Source organism: Cannabis sativa, chromosome 9 (genome assembly GCF_029168945.1).
Source record: "Cannabis sativa cultivar Pink pepper isolate KNU-18-1 chromosome 9, ASM2916894v1, whole genome shotgun sequence".
Classification (NCBI taxonomy): domain Eukaryota; kingdom Viridiplantae; phylum Streptophyta; class Magnoliopsida; order Rosales; family Cannabaceae; genus Cannabis; species Cannabis sativa.
Window position 1 is genome coordinate 16,467,372 of NC_083609.1, and position 20,380 is coordinate 16,487,751.

The window sequence follows — 20,380 nt, forward strand, 5'->3', positions numbered from 1 at the left end:
TCAGTAAAGATGGAATCAAAGTGGATCCAGAAAAGATTGAATCCGTCAGGGATTGGCCGAGACCGAAAATAGTTACAGAGGTTAGAAGTTTCTTAGGTCTGGCTGGTTATTACCGTCAGTTTGTAGAGGGGTTTTCAAAGATTTTAACATCCTTAACTGAGCTTACCAAAAAGAATCAACGATTTGTGTTGACGGACAAGTGTGAAGCAAGCTTTTAGGAGATGAAACAAAGATTAATCATAGCTCCAGTGTTAGCCATACCTTCCGATAAAGAAAAGTTTGTAGTTTATTGTGATGCATCTAAACAGGGTCTAGGGTGTGTACTGATGTAGGTTGATCGGGTCATCGCCTTTGCCTCTCATTAGTTAAAAGAATATGAACACCGATACCCGACCCATGATCTAGAACTTGTCGCGGTAGTGTTTGCTTTGAAAATTTGGCAGCATTATCTCTATGCAGAGAAATGTGAAATTTATACTGACCATAAGAGCCTCAAATATTTCTTTAGTCCGAAAGATTTGAATATGAGACAAAGGCATTGGTTAGAGTTGGTTAAGGATTATGACTGTGAAATCCTTTACCATCCTGGGAAGGCCAATGTAGTGGTTTATGCCCTGAGCAGGAAGGGTCCCGGGCCGGTAACTAGTATGATTAAGATTTCACCTCAGTTAGCAAAGGACATGGTCAGATCAAGCATCGAGTTTGTCGTAGGTTAGAACGAATTAAAGCTGCTCAGTTAACTGATTCAGAATTAGTGAAGATCAGAGAAGAGATTTTAGCTGGTCAAGCCAAAGATTTTACAGTGTCAGATAGTGGAATGTTGTTGTTTAAGATCAGGGTTTGTGTTGCAAGTAGTGCGAAACTTAGATGTACCAAGATGTACCAAGATCTTAAACCCTACTTCTCGTGGAGCGAGATGAAGAAGAATGTGGTAGAATTTGTATCTCGGTGCTTAACTTGTCAGCTTATTAAGGCTGAACATCAGAGACTGGTAGGTTTGTTGTAGCCTTTAACACTTCCTAAGTGGAAGTGGGAGGATATCACCTTGGACTTTGTGGTTGGATTACCTAGAACCACAAGTATGTATGATTCAATTATGGTTGTGGTAGATTGATTCATGAAGTTTGCACATTTTCTACCGGTAAAACAACATTTACAGTGGATCTGTACGCAGAGTTATATATCAAAGAGATAGTGAGTTTACATGGTGTTCCAAAGTCTATAGTCTCGGATAGAGATCCGAAGTTTCCTTTAAGTTCTGGCAGAGTCTTCAGTCGGCTATAGGTCCAAACTAAAATTTAGTACAACTTTCCATCCTTAGACTGATGGATAGTCTAAAAGGACAATTCAGATACTGGAAGACATGTTACGAGCCTGTGTAATGGACTTTGAGGGCTCCTGGAGCAAGTATCTGCCACTGATATAATTCTCGTATAATAATAGCTACCAGAGTGTAATAGGGATGGCTCCCTATGAGTTGTTGTATGGCAGAAAGTGTAGATCTCCCAATCACTGGGATGAAATAGGAGAAATGAAGTACTTAAGTCCAGAATATGTGCAACAGACTAATGAGGCCATAGAAAAGATTAAGACCAAAATGCTTGCCTCTCAGAGTAGACAAAAGAGTTATGCAGATCCGAAGCGAAGAAATGTGGAGTTTCAGGTAGGAGATCATGTATTCCTACGGGTGTCTCCAATGAAGTGGATCGAACGTTTTAGGAAAAGAGGCAAATTAAGCCCTAGGTTTACAGGACCTTTTGAGATTCTCGAGAAGGTTAGACTAGTGGCATATCGTTTAGCTTTGGCTCCAGCTCTATCTGCAGTTCACAACGTATTTAATGTTTCCATGTTACGAAAGTACATTTTAGATCCTACTCATGTGTTGAGTTATGTAGATCTTAAGCAGCAACCAGACTTATCATATGAAGAACAGCCAGTTCAGATCCTAGACAAAAAAGATAAGGTTCTTCGAACCAAGACTATAGCTTTGGTCAAGGTACTCTGGAGAGACAGCAAGGTGGAGGAAGCCACATGGGAGTTAGAGTCTGACATGAGGGTTCAGTATCCAGAGTTGTTCAGGTTAGATTTCGAGGACGAAATCCTTTTAAGGGGGATAATTGTAAAGACCGCTTAACTTTAATTTGGAAATTAGCAAATAAATAGGGTTTAAGTATGAAATTTGCATATTAGTTATGAATTATCAGTCTACAAAGATTTATTTGAATTCAAGAATACATTTTATATGTCATTTATGGAAATTCATATTTTTGCATGTTTTGTGCCAGGCAATATTGGAATGTGGCGTTTGGCTATTAGAATCCCATCTTAGTATTTTTAGTATAGCGTGGAAATATAGTTAGACTTTGGGTCGAGATTTCAGATTTGACCAATTTATCCGTAAGTGGTTTTATGACTTTTAGTGTAGGCAAGGGCATTATGGTCTTTTTGCCTTTTTGGGATTTTTGTCATTTAGTGAGAGTTTGAATTTGATGGCCCATCAACAAAAAGTAGCTCGATATTTCAATAAATAAGTGAAGGCTCGAAAATTCTTCTTGGGAGATATGGTCCTGAGAAGGGTATTCCTAAACACCAAAGACAGTACGGCAGGTGTACTTGGACCTAACTGGGAAGGACCATATCAAATGGTCGAAGTTCTCGAATCCGGAGCATACAAATTAGGTAAGTATGACGAAAAATGCAACTCGTTCTAGTACCACGGTATTGGAATGGGAAACATTTAAGAAAATACTACCAATAAAGTACCAGGTCGGATGATCGCGCTAAGTACTGAATGAACATTTACTCTTAAGTAAATGGCCTGATGGGCGGACTACGCTCAAAGGTTTCGACAAAGGAAGCAAAGTACTCAGGTCAGGTGACCACCATTTAAAGTACAGTTTCTTATTTCTGCGATTTGTTTTATTTCATGTTAAGCTAAAAGATCAGATTAGATCAAATAGCTCTGATGTAAGTTACTACGGTAACAAACACATTTTTCGATCAATAAATGAATAAATATAGGTATTTCAAAATTCAAATTGAGTCGAAATTATCAGCATGTTTCTAATTTACCATCCAGTGCGTACAAAAGGTTTGGTCAAACCCAAAGCACCGAACAGATAAAAAGCATACTTGTAAGAAACAAGACCAAGAGTCATAGGTCTGCTCAGTCAATTGGGGGGAACCTATACCTGTACAAAGCATTTGGTAAAGATAAAACAGTCACAATTGCACGATGATTATAAACAGAGAATGAAATTCATTAAAGAGAACAAAGGCACGTAATACCGGGATTAAAAGCTACCCGGTCAGCCCGTTGTCTGTAAAATGAAAAAATAATTCCAAGTTTTAAGACCGCTTGGCCGGTCATGATGTCTTAGAAAAGGCCTTATGGCCGAATAAGATATATAAAAATAAAAGGATAAAAGAAGAAGTGTTTAAACAGCTGGAGTCCCAAGCTCTTGGTTCGGGTCTTTTGGGCCAGCAGGAGCTAGAAGATCTATTGTTTGAACGGGAGGTACATCAGCATTTTGGCCGGAGGTCGAAGCAGCCGCCTCAGTTTCACCATAAGCCACTTGGGAAGCGCAGAACTCAAGGTACGTGTCCTTAGCTTCTCCCAAGTAGTCGAAGTTCGCCTGAGGATTAGCCTTCCAAAAGTCGTAGAAGAGCTCAAGACCGGCTGTCTCCAAGGCATGAACTTTCTCTTTCAGCTTTGTCTCCTCGGCCGTAAACTCCTCCTCCTTAGCTTTCTTCTTCTCCTCCACCCGACGAAGGATGGCTCGAAGAGATGTCCTCTCATGCTGAAGACTGTTCACTTCAGCAGATAAAGTCTCACTGGTCTCCTCAAGTCAGTCAGAAGCCTCAAGATCCTTAGTCAGCTCAACTATTTTCTTCTGGGCGGTAAAAAGCTTCTTGTTGGCTTCAGATTTCCAGGCATGTCTTGATGACAGGAAATCTACATCTGGGATGGTGTTTACTCTTGGGTGGAGCAGTGGTTTGGAGAAGTGCTAAACAAACCCCAATTTCAGACTCTACCGTGGAGGCAAAATACGTAGCTGCTGCAGAGGCTGCAAAAGAATTTGACTGGCTTAGAAAGTTCTTCACAGGACTCGGTGTCATCCCTGGAATGAAAAAACCACTTGTTTTGCTTTGTGATAACACTGGAGCCATAGACAACAGTAAATAGCCTTGAAGCCACAAGAGAAGCAAGCATATCGAAAGGAAATATCACATCATCAGAGAGTATGTGGCAAGAGGGGATGTATTGGTGGAGAAAGTAGACACAGAGGACAACCTAGCTGATCCATTCACCAAAGTCTTGGCAAAAACTGCATTTGAAAAGCACCGTCAGAATTTAGGATTAATTGAAATGTACTGATTGTTTTATATTAGTGCAAGTGGGAATTGTTGGGTTTTATGCCCTAAATAAAACTCCATTTCAATATAATCTTTATCTTTTAAATATCAATAAAGAAACAGAAGTATTTTCATCACCTATTTGTGTGTCATTTGGTTCATGTTATCATTTATATGTTTATTTGATTTATAAATTATTCCAAACCCTTATCACATTTATATTCTTGTTTATTGTGTCGTCAGCTCAGTGGAAAGTAATCAAGATTGTGTGATTAAATATATATTCCTAGATTTATCAGTACATAGAGGGTTTAACTAATATGATAATCTACAACATAGTTTACTTGCACCTTGGATAAGTGTTATGTTCTTTCCAGAGCATTGGTTAGAGTAAAGCTTGGGTTGGATGCATGGAGTATGCATCGGAAGGGACCGATATTGAACCTTTGTATAGATATGATAATTTACCATAATATCTATTCAATTTAATATCACCTAGTTGATCCTAGATCAAATGATCTTAATCCTGACATGGTTAGGTTCGATCTCAAGAGTATTATACATATTCTTTGATTTGTTAGTTAAGCCTACTTTTTGTTCAGGGTGATACGTACATTTTGGGAGCATGGTAGTGCAATTGAGTGGGAGCGCTAAACATAGATATGGAATCTATAGCTTCTTTCTATACATAGAAGTGAAATGATGATTTCCTTCGAGCTTGGCTAAATAGAGATAAATGGTTGAGTACTCATTTCAGTGATCATATTCACTAAAATATCGTTTATAGGTGGCTAAGTGTTTTAAGGATAAAATACATTGAAGGGTGTAACGGTAATTTAATCCCTATACAATGTAGATCATCTATAGACGATCATTGATTATTAGGATTATAACAATGGATAACTAATAGCGTATCTATATCGTAGAACATATAGAGTGTTCTATATAACAGAGAGTGCAATTCCAAGTTCTATGAGTGGATGCAACAAGAAATTAATAAGTCAGTGAATTTACTTAGTAAATTCTGGAGCTGCTTCTTGGAAGCTCAGATATATAGGCCCATGGTCCCCATACTAGTTCAGACAATACTACTTGTAAGACTCAGTTAATTGATTTTGATTAACCAATTATAATTCTAAAGTTAGACTATGTCTAGTTTATGAATTTTCACTAAGCAAGGGCTTAATTGTGAAGAAAGAGTTTCTAGGGTTTATTTGTTAATTAAGAGACTTTGATTAGTCTAATTAATAAATATATTAAATGAAAATATTATTTAATAATTAGTTTTTAGTTATTAAATAATTAGAATTGGCATTTAAATGGTTAAATTAAAAAATTGGCATTTTGAGAAAATGGGATGGAAAAATGACAAAATGGAAAAATTGCAAATTGGGGCCCATTATCCACATCATGGCCGGCCACTTAAAGAGCATATTTACCACTTATTTTTTCATTATTTTAATGCCAAATAATTCTAACCTAACCCTAGATGGTTTCCTATAAATAGGTAGTGATGGCTTCAGGAAAAAGATGATGCATCTCATTGCTTCAGATAAAAATTCAAAGCCTTCTTCCTATACCCTAGCCACCACCTTCTCTCTCTCTTCCTCTCTCCTAAACCGAGCCTATAGTGAAAGAGTGAGTGCCACACACATCAAGTGGTATCTCAATCATAGTGTGTAAGGCTGTGAAGAATCCAGATTCAAGAGAAGGACATTCGGGCTTAGATCTTGGTGATACTCTGCTATAGAAAGGATACAAGGGTTAGAGATCTGAGCAGAAGGAGAAATTATATTCCGCTGCAATCACTGTAAGGTTTCTTATACTTTATATGTGTTTATTTCATATCGTTTTAGAAGTTCATATTTAGGATGTTAAACAACATACTTGTTAGTAAATCTAAGATCCTGATAAAATAATTCCAATATTTTGTGCTAACTTGGGTTTAAACTCATCGCTTGCCAACCTTGAAGGTAAGTATAACAACAATTTTCAAGTTGTCTTGCATGACACTTATTATGGGCGTCAACCGCTTGTTGATGTTGCGCTCAGGTAAGTTTCCTTTCCTTTTTCTTTAATGTCACATTGGGAACAATGTGTCACTTTAGTTTGGGGGTGACTTAATTTTTATTTTTAAGTTTTATGTCTTTTAATTTTTAATTTTTAGTTTTTATTGTTGTGAGTTAATTTGCTTAATGTGAGTCAATGCAGGTAGATAGCTTGTTTTAAAAAAATTTATTTAACAGTTAATTTCCTTATTAGTTTAATTGCTTCTTCTTTAACTATTTATTTATTTTCTAGTTTTAATCCTTTCTATTTTTTCAACCAAATTCAAGTAAAAATTTAATTTTAAAGTACTTAACTACAATCCCTATGGGATCGATCTCACTCTTTGTGAGTTTATTACTTGTAAACGAGACGTACACTTGCGTGTGCAGTCGGGATGACCACCACAGTTGGAGAGGGAGGAAGAGTCAGTCGGCCAGCATTTGAGAAGCCATCACGACCGGTGCTGGCGAGAACAAAGCCTAACAGGGCCAAACAGGTCGTGAGACCCAATTTCATGCACGACGGAGCCAAAAGGCTCGGGACCTTCATCGTCCACCTCCTCCACCATCATGGTTGACGTCGACCAGTGGTGCAAAAGGACTAGTTAACCACCGTGAGACTGTCACAGGACCAGTCGAGTCCCTTCGGTGGTTTTCCATGCAACCCGAAGCCAATCAAGTTTTTTTCCTCTCTTTCACGTGTTCCAGTTGTGCATGGCTATGCATGTCATGCATGCACACATGGAAAAATACGTGGGTCATCCTAATGAGCATCACGGCTTGAAGCCGCAACACTTTGACTTTCGTTGCTCGTCGTTCGAGGTTCATATAATGTCGCCTCGATTAGGCCAGGGTTTACACCTTAAACCCCAACTCACTCATCAATGGAGGAATTTGTTGATTTTGAATTTACATAATTTAAAAATAAAGATTACAAATATATTACATCAAAAACCTATAGCACAATTATGGTGCACAATTTTTTTAATAAAAAACTGTAAAATTTCTAATCTAATATTACCATATAATTAATGATTCATATTCATACATAAAAAATAATTTCATCCATTGACAATATATCAATATATATAAATTCATAAATAACCAACATAGTATTTAATCTATATAATTATGAAGATAGCTCTTGATACAAATTGTGAGTTTTTATGGTCCATATCAGAGTTAGAAAAGTGGAAGAGGATTTGATAAAAAAATAATTTTAGCCAATATAAACCATAAGCCCAAGGATCTCAACATAATATATATATATAGATTAAATCTAGACTAATAAAAAGAGAGACAATACCTATTGTAGCCTATCAGGGGATTATTGCTATCTTTTAGTATAATTACGATCATCCAATCTAAGAATTTTGCTGAAGAATTCACACAGTAATCTTCCACAGCACTGGAACCTAAAGAAAAAATGTCTTATAATGCCTAAATCTACCAACAATAACAATCACACAGGCAAAAAATCCTAATTTCATTCAAAGAAGAACATGCAGATGCAATGTATAGGGATAAATCCAAAAAACGCAATCAAAAAATGAGAAAGTTAATCGATACAAACCTAATAGTGAAAATGAAGGTGCTAAGCTGATCGTTGCTGGATTTGGTTGGGGAAGTTGAGTACACCTTTCGAGAAGACAAGATGCAAAGGCAATCAACAAATCGATTTTTGTATTGAAATTTAGAGTCGCAGTTTCCTCTAGCGTGAAGCTCTCAATCACTGGGGGTGGATGGTTTGGAAACTCTCGAACCCTAATCCTTAGCAATAGTTGAATACAAAGATCGACAACACATTCCAGATTTATTTAAGTTGCTTGGCTCTGAGTTCAGTTCTAATCCTCGAAGAATGCAGAGAAAACTTGAAGTTTTGAAAGGTCAAAAATTAAAAATTAGGGAAAAGTGGCAACAAGAAATCATAGAGAGTATTTATTCTCAAAGTGGCAATCCACGTGAGAAGGAATGGACGATCCACGATCGTGTCTCCAGAAACACAAATTCCATCTAACGATTGGGGATTCCAAAAGCCAAAGCGTGTCACACGATTAATGCTCCCTTAATATATGTACATATGGTGATCTTGGGGATATGGTATGGTGATAATCAAAAACTTTTATTCTGCAACGTACTTGATTTAGTACCATAAAAACCAACATGGCCAACCCGTTCAACCTAATTGTTACATAGGCAAGTATCAGTGTTATATTTCTAGCTCGCATTCTATGCACCACTTTTATTTTTGAGTGTTGTTATTAGGCACCAACGGTGCCTAGCATCTTCTAGTGGTGGTGCTCTACTATTAGTTAGCGATATTCACTAAATATTATTATATTAAGTTTTATGGAACCCGATACTTATTTGTACCAATAGCGATATGACAATGAGAAAAGTATTAGGTACCAGTAATACCTATTAACATTTCTCTTTATTGATTTATAGAGTATTGTTATGAAGCACCTATGGTGCCTAGCACTATGATGAAGTGTCGCTCTATAATTACTTAGTAATTTTTTATAATATTTATTAATGTAAAATAAGTAAAACTTGATATTACGTTACACCAATAGCAATATTATACTTTAAAATAATACTAAACACCATGAGTATCCTTTTACTATTTTTCTTATTTATAATATTATTCGAAGGGCCGAGTTGACCAAGTTGGTCGGCTAACTCGCATTTTGTGCACCCCTTTTATTTATTTATATTATTAAAAGGTGCTTCAAACAACAAATCAGAATCAGCTCTAGTTTTACAATGTTTGAAGTTATATTCTCTCTCTCTCAAGAGAGGGACGACTTAAATTACTCTTGGTTATAAAACATCATTTATTTTATTTCTACGCGAGGGAAGAAAATGAATATATAATTTTTTTTTTTGGTCAGGATAAATATGTAACATTTGATAACCTACTGGAGAAGATGTATATTCATCCTACTAGTATGAATACCCCACTGTTTTAAAGGAATTTGGCCCATCTTGATGGGAGTACAAGATTAGAGATCAGAATCAAAGGGTCCCATTTGTTTGGATCTCTATTTGAAAGATTATAGACTAGATTATCAGAAAATTAAAATTCTCAAGTAACTTCACTAACAAAGCCAATATGTTTGTGTGCCAACACTGCATTTAAAGAGAAGACCCCTATGCGTTTGCTTGTCAGTTCATGTCTATAAAGCAGAGCACATAATAAGATTAGATTCCAAGCCTCTGATCTGCCACTCACACAAAGATGCCATAAATAAAAGAAATTAGCATCACAATGTTTTGGCTAAAACAATTAGTATTCTTTATTATCACTTTGCAATAGTAACAAATGACTAAGCCTGGCCCGACAAACAAGCCACCATATACAAAATAATGCCATCAAAATGGTAATATCATCATAAAAGAAAAAACTAATTTCAAATTCAAACCTGCCCTCGTTTACTGGTCACTTAGATTGGTATAATATTTCTCATTGAATATGGCTTAGCATCTGTATTCGACATGTAACTGAAGATTTGAGCAAAAAAGCTTCTCCAGTTTTCTGTCAGCTATGATTGAAGTAACTGAGTATCCTGCAGCCAAAAATTAGTCAGTATGAACACAACTGCTTAATCTAGCTATGCATTATTGGGACGACTCATAAATTGAATTCAACTTTTATTTCTAATACAACTATTTTGAATGAGACCAATATTCATCAAATCCGGTCCACATGAATATAGATGAATCTTCAAAATAAAGCAGTTTAATTGAGAAAGAGACTGCTAATCACTAATCAGGTCCTAAAATTTTAAAAGAAACTATTGATAGAAATCTCTTAGGACAGAAATCACTATCATAGACGAGACAAACCAGGAAGAAATTCCTCAATGAATGATTTTATTGATCATAGTAGCAATAGTTACAATGAGCTTTCGAGAGGCTCAAACTCTCCAAGGCAGCCTTTCGAGAAGGCTGTTCTCTCCAATGAGACTAATCTCTTCTTGATTTGTTAGCTACCCTTACCAGAGAACCCCCTCCTCTTCTATTTATAGGTTTACTTTATTAATTACCAGTTGCACAAAAAAATTAGGGAATATAATACAATTAAAAGGAATAACACTTAAAGGAACCCCTCAACTTAGGCGCTCGTCTCCTATTGTAAACTTGTATTGGAAGCTTATCAATACTCCCCCCCCCCCCCCCCCCCCCCCCCCCACAACCCTGGATTGTGGTGAACTCCTCCCAAGTGGCTCAAATTTCAGGAGGGAAGTCCGCTTGATAAGAACCTCTGTTGTTGTGGGATCTGTAGGTTTGGGCCGCTGGTGGAGGACTGTTTCTGGTGCTAGCCGAAGCTCCAAGTCGTGCGAGTTGTGGTGGAATTGTGGCTAGCATGTGACCTCCTCCTATGGCATGACGGAGTTGAGATACATGAAAGACCGGGCGAATTGAAGTGTGGTTGGGCAGCTGTAGCTTATAGGCCACCTTACCAACCTTCTGCGTGATGGGAAAAGACCCATAATACTTGGCAGCGAGCTTCTCATTGGTGCGTCTTACAAGGGATTGCTAGCGGTGGGTTGGAGTTTGAGGTAGACCTCATCACCCACTTGGTATTTGACGTCATGGCGTTTGGAGATAGCATACGTTTGCATCTGGTGTTGTGCGCGAAGGAGGTGCATGCGAAGATAATCAGGTATTGCATCCCTAGATTCCAACAAAGTCTACGGTGGAGACTATGGTCGTACCCTTTTCATATGGCAGCAGGGGTGGGGGATCCCGCCCATACAAAGCTTTGAACGAAGTGCATTTGAGAGCAGAGTGATGAGAAGTATTGTGCCAAAACTCGGACCATGGAAGCCACCTAAGCCATTTCCATGTATGGTCATAAGTGAAGCACCGAAATAAGTCTCGAGGCTCCAATTAAGTCGGATTGGCCATCGGTTTGCAGGTGATTGGTTGTACTCCGCTTCAGCTGAGTGCCTTGTAATTTGAACGACTACTGCCAAAAGTTGTTGAGGAAGATTCGATCTCTATCCAATGGAGTAGGAAGTCCATGGAGGCGCACAATGTCTTGCATGAAGGTTTTAGCTACTGTAGCCACGGTGAAAGGGTGTCTAAGCTTCAAGAATTGTGCATATTTGGACAACCTATCAACCACTACTAATATGGTGTCCTACCCTTTTGACTTCGGTAGTCCCTCAATGATATCCATGGTGATGTTCTCCCATACTTGTGCGGAAAGCAGAATAGGCTGCAATAAAACAGCTGGAGAAGCAATGAGGTATTTATTTCTTTGGCAAGTCTCACAACCCTGCGCAAACTTAGCAACATCAGCTCGCATTCCTTCCCAAAATAATTCAGCTTGGAGTCTTTCGTAAGTTTTTAGCTCGCCCACATGTCCACCCATGGGGGTGTTATGGAATTCTTGCAAAGTAGCACTCAAAAAGCTTGATTTTTTTGGGATGACAAGGCGGTTTTTGTAGTACAGCAGTCCCTTGTGTAAGAGAAACCCATGGTGGGGTTGGCCTTGTTGGATGTCGGTAGAATTCTTAGTCAAAAAATTGTCCTAGGCGATCTCTTCCTTTAATGCAAGCCATAAATGCCACTCGGCAGCAACTAAGACTTGCTGAAACTCAATAGTTGGCTGCCTATAAAGGGCATCAGCAACGCAGTTGCTCGCTCTAGGCTTATACACTATATCGAATTGAAAACCCATCAATTTTGACACCCACTTTTGGTACTCAGTTCCAATAACTCTTTGTTCTAGCAAATGCTTCAGACTTTGTTGGTAAGTTTGAACTAGAAACTTCTTGCCCATCAAATACGGCCACCATTTTGCTATCGCATATGCTATTGCCATTAGCTCTTTTTCATAGTTTTCTTCTTGCTTCTTGTCCCAAGGTCTGGCTGAAGTAAGCTATTGGCGGCTGGTCTTGCAATAGAACGGCCCCCAACCCAATCCCAGATGCATCAGTTTCTATTTCGAAGGGCCTCTCAAAATTTGGTAAAGCAAGGACAGGTATAGAAACCATGGCAGACTTGAGTGTGTTGAATGCCACTTCAGCTAGGTATTCCACCCAAATTGGTCCTTACGGAGCTGATCCATCAAGGGTTGAGCAATCCGAGCATAGTTGGCCACAAATTTTCTATAATATCTAGAGAGACCAAGAAACCCCCGTATTGTTTGATCATTGTGGGTGTAGGCCAATCAAGCATCACTCATATTTTCTCGGAATCCACAGCGAAAACTCGGTGAGATATTATATGGCCCAAGTATGATACCTCTCGTTTGCCAAAAACACATTTCTTTTTGTTGACATAGAGTTTGTGGCAGCCTAGTATTTCAAACACCACATCGAGATGTGCTATGTGCTCCTCCTCAATCTTGCTACATATGACAATATCATCAATAAAGACTAACACGGTGCTACGAAGTTGCGGCTGAAAAATGTCATTCATAAATGATTGGAACGTTGTTGGTGCATTTGTCATTCCAAAGGGTATGACCAAGAATTCATAGTAGCCATCATGAATTCGAAATGTTGTCTCGGCCTCGGCCTTCACAAGGATTTGGTGATAACTAGATTTCAAGTCAAGCTTAGAAAAGATGATAGCACCATGTATTTCATTTAATAATTTATCAATGACTAGAATTGGGTACTTATCTGGTATTGTGGCGCGGTTGAGAGCTCTATAATTGATGCAAAACCGCCATGATCCATCTTCTTCTTCACCAATAAAACGGGACCAGAGAATGGGTTGTTATTGGGTTGTATGATTCCATAAGGCAACATCTCCTTGATCAGTTTTTCAATCTCCGCTTTCTGAAAGTATGGATGGCAATAAGGCCTCACACTTATCGGAGTTGTTCCCAATTGCAAATTAATGGCGTGCTCATGTTGCCTCGAGGGTGGCAGCTCCTCGAGTGGTGAGAAAATAGCCTCGTGTTTGAAGAGCAAGTTGTCGAGGCAATTCGGGCACTCGTTCTCTATCTCAGTGGGGGTAGTAGTCACCACATTCAGCTCCAACAGGATAACATTCTTTTCAGCCAACAAGGTTTTGTACATTGTTTTGAGCGTGACTAAGTTTCTGCCAAGTAAAGGATCTCCTTTGATGGTGACACATTGGTTCCCTACTTGAAACTCCATTGTTTGCATCTTCCAATCTATGTGAGTCATGTCGAGTGTGGTTGGCCACTGTAGTCCAAGAATCAAATCTGCACTACCTAACTTTATTGGCAGGAAGTCATTCCACACATCAACCCCTTGAAAGTGGAGATGAACTTTCTTGAACAACCCTTATCTTTCGTTGTCTACACTACCCAAGGTGACCCCGTAAACACTAAGCACAATGGAAATCTTCAATTGCGTGACAACATCTTGAGAAGTGAAGTGTGTTGCTCCGAGATCTATGAGGATCACCACCTCCCTACCTTGGATGACTCATTTTAGTATCATGGTGTTGTTCGAGGTTAGTCCAACCATTGATTGCAGCGAAACTTCCATGTTGGTATTGGTTTCATTTGATTCGAACTCCGGTGCCTCGTTGTTTGACTTGTCACCCTTTGAATCTAGTGGCTCCGCCTCACTTTCGTTGAACATTAATACCACATTGAATTCCTTTTTCTTGCACCGATGGCCTAGCACCCACTTATCATCACAATGGAAGCATAACCCTTCCTCCCTTTTGTGTTGAACTTGAGTTGGTGTCAAACTCTTCCTCTCGCCAAATGGTCGTTGAGGAATATTCAGGTAGGGGTTGGAGCTAGATTATGGTTGCATGGGCTAGAACTGTGATGACCTACTCGACAATAGTCCGGTAGCCTTGGACAGTTCACATGAGTGGTTTGTAATTTTTCTTCAATGTCTTAGGCAATATCCATGGCCTCATCAATTGTTCTTGGTCGTTGGATCTGTAGTTCAGCCTGTATTTGCAAAGTCAAATTATTGAAGAAAGTGCTCATTGGACCCCAAAAGGGATGTTATCAAGAGGAGCCAATAACCTGATAAAAAATAATAAGTACTCAGCCACAGTTCCCTCTTGCCGAATAGACAAGAACTGATCGTAAAGGTTCCCCATGTGAGTGTCACGAAAGTGTTTCAAGACCAATCTTTTCATTTCCTCCCAACTCAAAATGGCCCGCTTCTTACTTTCGTATTGGTACCACAACAACGCATTCCAAGAAAAGGAAATGAACATTGCCTCAAAATTTTTGTGTTCATCATAGCTGTAGCAAGGAAAGTATCGCTCAGCCTGCATGATCCAACAATCTAGATTTTCACCATCGAAAAGCGGCATCTTGAGTTTTGCAATCTGCTTCTCAATGTGGAAATTCCTATCGGAGTACCCTTGCTCTAAAGATGGACCGACTGCAAAACTATTCGATCGTAAATCTCCCGAGTGATTTCAGTAGCTTAGCCATGATTTGGTGGAAGTCGGCCCCTAAACAAGGCTTGGGACACGACCGGGCTTTTACTTTCTATCATTCCTTGATCGTTTTGGTGTCGAATGTCGTTCATGACTCATTCTTTAAGGTTTCTTGAATGTTCTTGAGCACTACGAGAACGGTCCTTGGCAAGTGGCAACTCGTGTCTGTTCTTTGGTTTCAAGGTGTTTCATTTGTTCTTGGAGTTGTAGTTGCTCAAGAACTGATTCAGAAATGGAGCTTTTGACTGATTACGAGATAGACTCCATGGCTGATTCTTTGACCGTCAGTGCTCCAACTTCCAAGCCTCAAGATCATCTTCAATGTCGGTATTGAAGTGGGATTTCTCTACTGGTTTCTTCAACATGATTCAACAGCTCACCACACCAAATTGATAGAAATCTCTTAGGAGAGAAATCATTATCTTAGATGAGACAAACACCAAGAAAAAAATTCCTCAATGAATGATTTCATTGATCACAATAGCAATAGTTACAATGAGCTTTGAAGAGGCTCAAACTCTCCAAGGCAGATAGAGATGTTCTCTCCAATGAGACTAATCTCTATTAATTTCTTAGCTATCCATACCAGAGCCCCCCTCCCCCCACTCCACAACCAAGAAAAAAAAACCTCAATGAATGATTTTATTGATCACAGTAGCAATAGTTACAATGAGCTTTCAAGAGGCTCAAACTCTCCAAGGCAGAGAGGGCTGTTCTCTGCAATGAGACTAAAAAAATTCCTCAATGAATGATTTTATTGATCACAGTAGCAATAGTTACAATGAGCTTTCAAGAGGCTCAAACTCTCCAAGGCAGAGAGGGATGTTCTCTCTCATTCCCCCCACCCCCCAAACGCTCCTCTCTGTTTATAGGCTTAGTTTATTAATTGGCATCTGTATAAAAGAATTAGGGAATTAAATACAATTAAACTGAATAACACTTAAGGGTGCAGATTGAAAAGTGAAAGCACAACACATTGACACTTGAACTAATATATTCTCAGTATATGAGGATTTCCATTGAAATTTAAGTTTTAAATGTAAGAGAAGTGGTAAAATTTGTGTGAAAATGGGACTCTGTTCCTAACATTAGAAGTAAGGATAGCAACTTTACAATTCTGACAACCCTTAAAAAAGAAAGAAGAAACGTAGGGAAGCTACAATATCAAAAATAAATAGATTACCTGATAAGATAGTATATTATTAAAAAAGTAATCACAAAACACGAGACTAGTGTACACATTCTTCGATTGGATTTTTTCTCGAAAACCTGCAAAGTGGCCACTTTACGACAATCAGATAACTTCATTCCAACAGCCATGGAGGTGTAATTATGGATGAAAATGAAAGCTAAATAAAAGATGGATCTACTTTAGTACCCTCTTAAACCGATCCATGGTGCCAGACATTATGCCCCTTGAAGCATCCATGTTATTCCCCTATTTTCACAAAATCATCCATTAAAACACTTGCAAAAATTTTTTAATAAAAGAATGAATTTGCTGAAATGAAACCTCCATACCATTCGATCAAGGAAGCGATTATGAGTCTCTACCTCATCATGTATGTCACCTGTTATCTGTCATCAATAAAATAATCAACAAAACAGCAGTAACTCAAAACATGAAAAATATGGATGAATAAAATCATTCCAATTGCAAGATGAAAAGTCAAGATCAATACAACTACACTCAATCATGTAAATCTAATGTACCAGAACTCTATAGTGCTGTAAACTACGCTCTAACAATTCTGGCAAATGTGTTCATAGGTGCACCAGACAACACAGACATGTGCAATTGTTCTTTTTCTTATGCTGATGAAAAAATAATCAGCAATTAAAAGAGCTTGATTTTCTTAAAAGTTTCATACAAATTTAAATTGGTTCTTGCTTTTGAGAAGTAAAAATTACCAAACCAACCAAATTGAAACCTGAAAAACATATCAAATATTTTTTTGGTTTATCAGTATTTATAGCAAGACTTATGATTTGGTTAATGATTTGAACTTTTACCTACAAACTCCCTTACTATGACACCTTTTGATGTAAATTGCCATAAGCCCATTTATACCTTACTTGGTTCTTGCACATACAAACAATCTATCTACTTAGGAAATGAAGGCAGAATACCAGAAATTCAATGAACATAAATTAATACGTGACATACTACAAATAGTAGGATTGATTAACAAAATGGATGACTGATCAATTCATTAGATGTATCATTTGTACATGGCAAATAACCATGAATAAAAATCTCAAAACTAAAACCCTTAAGATGATGACCATCAAGAGCACAATGTTTCTTATGCATCAGGCAAGCTGCCTCCCTTTGAGAAAAGAAAATGATTTCTGTACACATTTAAATGTAACGATGGATCTGCTAATGACACTCCCAAGTCTAAATAATCCATCATTTCTAATAACTAACAAAATAATGACCATAGTATTTAGCACGTTGGGAACATAAAGTTTGCCGATAGAATCTAACGGGAGTATGGAACAGCTAAAATTTTATGTAAGTACTGTACTTCCCAAGAATAAATGCTAACTCATGTATAAGTAGTAAGAGGAACTTTGTAGTTCAAACGTACTTGTTTTAAGAAAATCACTCTATCTTGCAAACTCTCAACAGCTTTGTCATTGTCATGCTCGTTAATGTCATGTGAATATGAGGAAGAAGACCTGAGACTACCTTCCTCAAGGTCATTAAAGAGAGATGATCTGGAGGAACGGTGATCCCTGCAAAAAGGTAGCACTGTTATCCACTGAGGACAGCATAACTAGGACTAGTGAGACACTCTAGCTTTGAGGCTGTTGGCAATGACGAAGAAAAAAAAAAAGAAAAATACAAAAGGTTATGAAGGTAATAAGTCAAGCTGAGATCAAAATGATTAAGACAAATTCAAGAGATCAAATTCCCACCAACCTGGAACTAACTATAAGCCTCTACCCTTAACCCATCAAAATTTCAAAACAGAGTTGTGTGTTAACTACTTGCCACCATATATAAAATGATTTCATACATAAACAACTAAAATCTATACTTTCTCATGCTGAAAATCCCCAACTGTTTGATTGCAAATCCTGCCAAAACCAAAACTTTTCCTTCCTTCTTCAAAACATGAAAATTTTCAATTGGGTTTGTGATTATACAATGCGAATCCAAGTGAATACTAAATTACTCTAAAAAGAAGCAATGCTTTTATTACAGATTTGATTATGAGCTTCTCAGAATCAGACAGTTTCAAACAAAGCATTAATCTATCAATCATGAAAAGAAACGATACATACATTTAAGAACAAAAGCCCGTGATCTTGAACTCAGATCATGCCAAGAAAAAGCATTGTAAAAAAATACTGAAATTGAAATTGAAACAGTAATATGTATGTGTTGTAGGTTTTACCTTCTGTAATTCATCGGGAGACTGGTTGGCAAGGTATGACGAATTAAAAGTGAGGATTTGATTTCTTCAACCTCCGCAGGCTTGAATTTGTGAGCAAATCGTAAAATTGTGAGAATTGTTAATTCAACGGTGTTTTTTTTTCTGAAATGGTTAATTCCACGTTTGGTTGCCCAGAAAATCTGTGTTCAGGAGGGACCCAGAAATCAAAATTAAAATTTATGTACAATAATAACAACTTTCCAAAATTAATTGATTTATAGGTTTTTATATGGTTTATAAAAGGAAAACTTACAAAAAAAAAATACTGGAATTTGGGTTAAGTTTTACAAAAATACTGTCACACGAAAATTTTTTCCAAAATAATGTATTTTTATAAAACACTAGTAGACCACAAAACAAAACAACTTAAAACAACAGTAGAACAACTAAAAAACATCAGTGAAAACTTAACACGATATACTGCAGTATAAAACTTATTAAAAAACATAGTAAAAAAGTAAAAAATACCACCTAGCAGTATTTTTGTAAAAAAAAATGACAAAAGTTAGTGCACCATGTAAATTTTCCTTATAAAATAAGAATATTCATTAAAAAAGAATAATAATAATAAATAAGAATTTAAATTCTTTTTTAAAAGATAAGAAATGCCGGACTGGGGTTAGTGCTCTGTAGCAGTTACTTTCGTGCATTCTGAAGCCTATTTATTCTCATGATCAGAGTCTTTTTGCTTTGTTCCTTCGCTTCATTTTTTCACTAGCTGATTTTTTTTGTTTATGGATTCAATTATCAACGAAATGAGTTCCACTCTAGCCTTGTCGGAGAAGAAGATGGTCCATACTTTTACTGAGGCTGATCTCAATGACTCTAACCAAAACACAAAAAAAATTCTCGTAGCTCGTTGTCTCTCTAATGCCATCAATCCCAAAACTTTTATTAAGAAAATGGGAGATTTTTAGACTAACAAATGTCGATTTGAAGTTATTGCTTCTGAAATGCACTCTAATTTATTTTTATTAAATCTTGGTTGTGCAGGAGATAAACATAGGATTCTCGTTGGTGAAACTTGGCACTTCAACAACAATCTTGTTATTTTGCACTCACCAATTGTTCTGCATAATGTCTCAAAGGCGGATTTATCTAGAGTTCAGTTCTGGGTTCAGACTCATCAACTTCCCTTCCTTAGTAAATCTCAAGCTCTTGCTAAAAAGGTGGATGAATGGGCTGGAGAATACATTGACGTTTCATTGACGTTTATGAATACTCTCTTCGTGAAGGATGGGGCTCTTTCATTCGTACTAGAGCTTGGATCAATATCAGCCAACCGCTCATGAGAGAAAAACTGGCCAATCTCCCTAAGATACGTGATGAACACTAGTTAGAGTTTCGATACGAAAATCTTCCCATCTTTTGCTTCAAGGGCCTTTTGAACGATGTGCTTCTTTCTTTGAACTGATTGACAATGGCCTGAGGTCGGTATAGATTAAGCACAGTATATGGCCAATAGACCTTATAATAACAACTACCGACATGCTCTAATTCCTAACTACTACCATTCGAGGTTGAGAAACCATGAGAAATTTTCTTATGGTAACACTGAAAATGTCATGAAATTGCCTCCTAAGTTTAATGCACAACAATAAGAAGAGAAGAAGTCCTTAGAAGACATTCTGGGTACTTTCACGATAGAGACCAACAAGAGATTTAACAAGAATGAAGCAAAGTTGGATAACATAGAGACTTATTTGTCCAATATTACTACTTCCATGAAGAACATAAAGGTGCAAGTGGGACCATGGGCCAATGTTGTGAGTGTTGTGAAGAAAAAGAGTAATTTCCCTAGTTGTACAGTTGTCAATCCAAAAGAACAATGTAATGCCATCTCACTGAGGAGTGGTAAAGTACTTGATGGGGGTGTAGAAGACAAGTCAACAGATCTTGAAATTGAAGACACAGTAGAAGCCAAAGAAGAGATTCCTAATGAGAAGCCTACTGAAAATTCTATGAAGAAAGAAGGTCTTCCAATGTATAAATTACCAATTCCTTATCCTCAAAGATTTATGATGAAGAAACTTGATGAGGACTTTGCTAAGTTCTTGGAAATTGTCAAAAATATCAGCATCAACATACTGATGCATTAGAGCATATGCCTAATTATGTTAAATTACG

The 20,380-nt window shown here is 37.6% G+C and overlaps 1 protein-coding gene across 2 annotated transcripts; it reads right to left on the reverse strand.

Moving 5' to 3' along the window:
- Positions 1-9,313: 9,313 nt before the first annotated feature.
- Positions 9,314-18,443, reverse strand: LOC115723062 (bet1-like SNARE 1-1). 2 transcript variants are annotated; one of them, XR_004012899.2, is made up of 7 exons: positions 18,215-18,442; positions 17,402-17,549; positions 16,329-16,385; positions 16,186-16,245; positions 15,991-16,076; positions 9,830-9,973; positions 9,314-9,628 (listed from the first exon to the last, which is right to left on the reverse strand). XR_004012899.2 is itself a non-coding variant. In XM_030652470.2 (6 exons), the coding sequence occupies exons 1-6, from the start codon at positions 18,226-18,228 to the stop codon at positions 9,946-9,948; spliced, it is 393 nt and encodes a 130-aa protein (XP_030508330.1). In that variant the 5' UTR covers positions 18,229-18,443; the 3' UTR covers positions 9,679-9,945. The 2 variants fall into 2 exon arrangements, 1 of the variants encoding a protein (XP_030508330.1); XM_030652470.2 differs by lacking the exon at positions 9,314-9,628 and having other exon boundaries at positions 9,679-9,973; positions 18,215-18,443.
- Positions 18,444-20,380: the final 1,937 nt, after the last annotated feature.